General features: G+C 37.7%; 1 protein-coding gene across 1 annotated transcript; it reads left to right on the top strand.

Moving 5' to 3' along the window:
* The first annotated feature begins 1,697 nt into the window (after positions 1–1,697).
* On the top strand, positions 1,698–4,257 carry LOC105333799 (TAR DNA-binding protein 43). Its single transcript, XM_011436979.4, has 5 exons — positions 1,698–2,088; positions 2,321–2,484; positions 2,755–2,895; positions 3,062–3,353; positions 3,946–4,257. Exons 1-5 carry the CDS (start codon positions 1,785–1,787, stop codon positions 3,984–3,986), a joined length of 942 nt encoding a protein of 313 aa, XP_011435281.3. The 5' UTR covers positions 1,698–1,784; the 3' UTR covers positions 3,987–4,257.
* The last annotated feature ends 844 nt before the right edge of the window (positions 4,258–5,101 follow it).

Genomic DNA, 5,101 nt, shown 5'->3' with positions numbered 1-5,101 from the left:
GTTTTATAGATATTTACTGTTTTATGAAATTTGTATTGTATTTGAGCCCTAACAATAGAAGCCCTAATATTAGTGCCCTAATTATAGTGCCCTCACTGCCCTGATAGTGCAGCAGGCCATAATACTGTAGCCTGTGCCCTATCAGGTGCCCTAATGGTGTAACAGGTCCTAATACTGGGGCCTGCTGTCCTAATGGCCAGATGGTGTAGCAGGCATTGGTACCGGAGTCTGCTGCCCTAATGCCCTAACATCGTGAGGTTTCTGGGCAAAGTATATATCAGGGGGAGAGAGAGAATGTGAAGAGAGCCAGAATAAAGAGGGTTATAGTTATAGGAGAGAGAGAGAGAGAGAGAGAGAGAGAGAGAGAGAGAGAGAGAGAGAGAGAGAGAGAGAGAGAGCACAACAGATTGCCATTTGATGTACATTTTTAACTTGTTCTTTGAATACACTCGATTCAAAAGAAACTTGTGTTCGTCTTCAATAGATTTATTATTATTTAAGATCTACTGGTTCTCAAAATACAACACAGAACCCATAAACGTTTGTGACGCTGGAGCAAGAAGATCCCTTCGCATTGACTCCGAGAGCCTTGAGAAAACGTCGCAGTTATTTTAAATCTACATGTATATGTTTATAATAAAATACGCTCATGCAAAAGCCCAATTTTAACTATAAAGTGTTTTTCATAATTTTACAAACACGAAAAAAAGACCCACCCCAAATTTTGATGGTATCGAACCACCAGCCTTAAAAGCCCAAAAACTTTTTTTAAATGAATGGTGCTCTATTCAAAAGCTGAGTCATTTCAGTCATGACAAACACATGTTACAATTAAATAATCACAAGTTAATTTACGGACTTTTATTTAATATTTTTCAAGAACGTTGTACTCTGATACAAAAATAATAAATTTAATGTATAAGGCCTAGCGTGTCATCACTTCAAGTTTTTGCTGATTGAAATTAGTTTTTTTTTAAATTAAACTATGAAAAAATATAGAACACTAATCCACTGAATTTCTTTAAAACTAGTATTTTAATATTTTGGTGCACGCAAACATCACTTCAAATTCATTTATATGTTCCAAATACTGAACCAATTTTAAAAAGGTTACAAATCGATGTTTTGTAAAATATATCGCATGGAACGAATTTTTGAAGAATCATCAAATACTGTATGTGGATATTTTAAAATTTCAACTGTGTCTTGACATTCACCCATCAGCTTAACGAATGTGTAACCAGAGACACAAATAACATGTTTATATTGGTATTTATGTCTCTGGTGTAACATTTTGTCCAGTATACCCTAATAACTCATTGTTAACTCGCCAAGTGCACCGTGTGTGTTTGCATTAGAATATAAGCCATCAATCACTGTTTTACAATTGATACTTATGTATACATCAATTAATTAAATTTCATGAAATTTCATAAAAATGCAAGTACAACAAATCGTATAGGTCCCACTGGCTTCGCCTTTGCCCCCCCCCCCCCAATCTTTGGAATTTTTGTTTTATAATTAAATATTTAACGTAATAGATCTTCATATTTATATCTGTTTTTTCCAAGGTTACTTTTGTCACTATCGCTATTACCAGAGATTTTTTATTTATGTCTCTGCTATTATCCTTGACGCCCAGAGCTATGATTCTTTACTGTATCGGCAAGTTCATAGTACTAGGTTTACCCTGTGCCTACACCCATACCGGAAACGGGGGAACGCACGCGCAAGTGCCATTTTGATGCTTGCTGAACTTGGGAAGAAAATCGTCAAAGAAAACCATGTCTGAACACTATTTACAGGTCGCAGAGAAAGAGGACGATGAGCCAGTTGAGATACCAAGTGAAGATGACGGTACCCTACTACTCTCCACCCTAGCAGCCCAGTTTCCGGGTGCATGTGGGTTGAAATACAGAAACCCCCAAACCGGAAATTTCCGAGGTGTGCGACTAAGTGAGGGTTACCTTTATCCCCCAGAGGGATCTAGTTGGGGAGACGTTGTTTATGTTGTTGTGTTTCCTAAGGTGCAGAATGTTGTACAAGAGCAAGAGGAGAATCAGATACACTACATACCCAGTATTTGTGGTAAGACTAATACCCATCACTTGGCTTTTTATATAGGTGCCATAAATCACGTTACAAGAACAGAAGAAGGCTGCATTAAAAATCATGAAAATTTTTGTAATTAAAAACTACTTTGACAAAGCTTGTTTTTATTTTACACATCAATTATCTTTTTAATATTTGGCATCCCCTGCATAAGTGCCTTATCTGTGTTTAATGTATATCACTTTAACAAATTTGGACCATTTTATAGATAACAAACGCAAAGGAGATGACATAGAAAATCCAGGTTCCAAAACTCGACGCATGGACAAGAAGAGATGTGTTGATCTCATTGTTTTGGGCTTACCATGGAAAAGTACAGAGGAAGACATGCGCAAATATTTCTCACAGTTTGGTGAACTGTTATTGGTGCAGGTGAAATGATGATTTTTTTTACTTTTTAATTACCCTAAAAATTCTGCTTGTCATATCAGTTGAGATATTGTATAATTTATAAAAGCAAAAGAATAATGTAATGTATGCAGAAGAAACTTTTGTAAACATATATCTAACCTGTTTTAGATTAATATATAAATGCTATTCATTCTTTAGAATATTCCAAGATGATAAGATCAATTCTTTAGAATATTCCAAGATGACAAGATAGATTTTAGACTAAGTGAAAATTTTATTGGTGTGTTTCAGGTCAAGCGAGATGGCAAAACAGGACAGTCCAAAGGATTTGGTTTTGTGAGATTTGGTGACTTCGAGGCCCAATCCAAGTGTTTAGCTCAGCGACATATGATTGACGGAAGATGGTGTGAAGTAAACATTCCAGCCTCAAATGTAATTGTTTCCTGTATTTTTTAAACAATTTTAATTGATAGTAATCCTCAAACAAAATTTCTATAAATCATAGGAAACTCAACCTGCTGAAAACTTTTGTTAAGTCTGTATAAAGTTGGTTTGTATTTTGATTTCAAAATATGAAGTTATTTTTTTCTTCTTACAGGAGCAAAGTGGTCCACCAATGAACAGAAAAGTGTTTATTGCTCGATGTTCTGAAGATATCACAGCCGACGATCTTCACAAATACTTCAGCAAATTTGGTGAGGTGTCAGACGTATTCATCCCCAAACCTTTCCGGGCCTTTGCCTTTGTGACCTTTATGGATGCAGAGATTGCACAAAGTCTTTGTGGAGAAGACCACATCATAAAGGGAACAAGTGTCCATGTCAGCAGTGCCACACCCAAGTCATTTGGGAAATACGAGGACCAGAGCCAAGGGGGTCGGGAACGAGATGGTAGGCGGGACAGGGACAGGGGGGATTATGATAGGCTAAGGAGGAGGGGGGACAACAACACAACCGTCCGAAATGAGACTGCAATGGATCAAAACATGGGAATGAATTTCCTCAACTCAGCAATGTTGGCAGCAGCACAAGCTGTACTTAGTGGTCAGGGAGGGTGGCCAGGGATGGGAGGGACCCAGCAGCCAGGGGCAAGTCAGGACCAGACCATGGCACAGAGCTATCGGGGTACCAGTCGCCCAGACAGTGGGGGTCAGAGTTACACTGGGTGGGGATATGATTCTCAGGCCAGTACCCAGGGAGGTGGGTACAGTGGGTGGAGTGGAAGGGGAGGGGCAGCAGGTGGGTGGAGCTAAAAATGGGGGAGGAGGAGGGAGGTGAAAGAGTAGTGAGATTTTAATGGCAGAGTTGTGATGGGAATGGTCAAACTGTTCCCTAAAATGGCAGGATAGGGAGAAAGTTTGTAAATAACTTACTGTTTATTTTTTTCCTCTGAAATTTATTTTCCTCTATTTTTTGAAAGAAAACAAAAGTTTAGTGTGCTGTAGTTAGCAGAAGTGAGCAACAAATGTGTGGTTTGTTTAAGATTGGTCAAGAAGATGTAGGAGAGGTGAAATGAGGAAATGACTGGCGTGAGAACTTGTTTTAAAGCGACATTTTGAAAGGAAGAGATTCAGCAGATTTCAAGAGAGATGTGAGGACATTATATAAGCGAGATGGTGCTTTGTTTTGAACAGCCGGAAAGTGAGAGTTACCCAGACTGACAATTATATATAAGTTTTTTATATATATATAAATGTGAGATCATGTTCTTGTTAAAGAGATGGCGTAAGTGTTGTATAAAGAGTTACGTTTGTTGTTGTGAAGTAAAATAGATACTCGACTGAGAGAAGAATTTTGTGAGTTTTATCCAAGAGGTTGACACAAGTGTCAGAGAGAGGATTGATTTTGGAAAAGGTACTTGAAAGAGAAGAGAAAGAGGAAATGGATGCAGGTTTATGCTAGGTTTAAGGTAACAGAGCGGAAGGATGATCGCAGGCAAATAAAATAGAATTGCCTCTTTGGTTCTGTACCAGATATAATTAAGGTTTCTATATTGAAAGAATCTGGGGGATTAGACCAAAGAAATTACTTCATCCTGGTAGAAATTTTTTTTATTTAAAATGGGACATGGGCTCACTCTGTGTGTCAATGCTGAAAATGTAAATGATTAGGAATTAGGAAATATGTTACCAACGCATTTTTTACTGCAACAGAGATGACAGGACATACATCAATGTAATTAAGAATACCGTACATTGCTAGTACAATGCATTCTTTTGAAATAACACCAAACTTAAACACAAACAAACCATTTTCAGCAAATATTGCTCAAGTGAAAAGATGTCGTTTGAAAATTCCCCTGTGATAGTGAGTTTTTAAAAAAAAATTATTTAATTTTAAGGACAAAAATTTTCGTCATTTGTTGAATACAGCCGAAACAATGAAAAAGTTTTCAAAGAGGCTACTAAAATTTGTCTTAATGCGCTTGTCAGGAAGTTGGTACATTTGTAAGAGGTCCGTTAAAGAAGGCGCCATGAACGAGAGTATACCAAAATTGTAAACTAGGTATATGTGTGTACTAATGCGCAAGAAACTGGAGCATGTAAGTGAAATTCCTTTAGGAGCCTAAAAGGCACGTAGCATCAAGGAGAGCCAGCCCCCCCCCCCCCTTTTCTCGGAGCAAGCATTTTCGTTAAATT

This window comes from Magallana gigas, chromosome 8 (genome assembly GCF_963853765.1).
Source record: "Magallana gigas chromosome 8, xbMagGiga1.1, whole genome shotgun sequence".
In the NCBI taxonomy this organism is placed as follows: Eukaryota; Metazoa; Mollusca; class Bivalvia; order Ostreida; family Ostreidae; genus Magallana; species Magallana gigas.
Note: the sequence above shows the minus strand (reverse complement) of the source record. Positions and strands in the feature narration are given on the sequence as shown.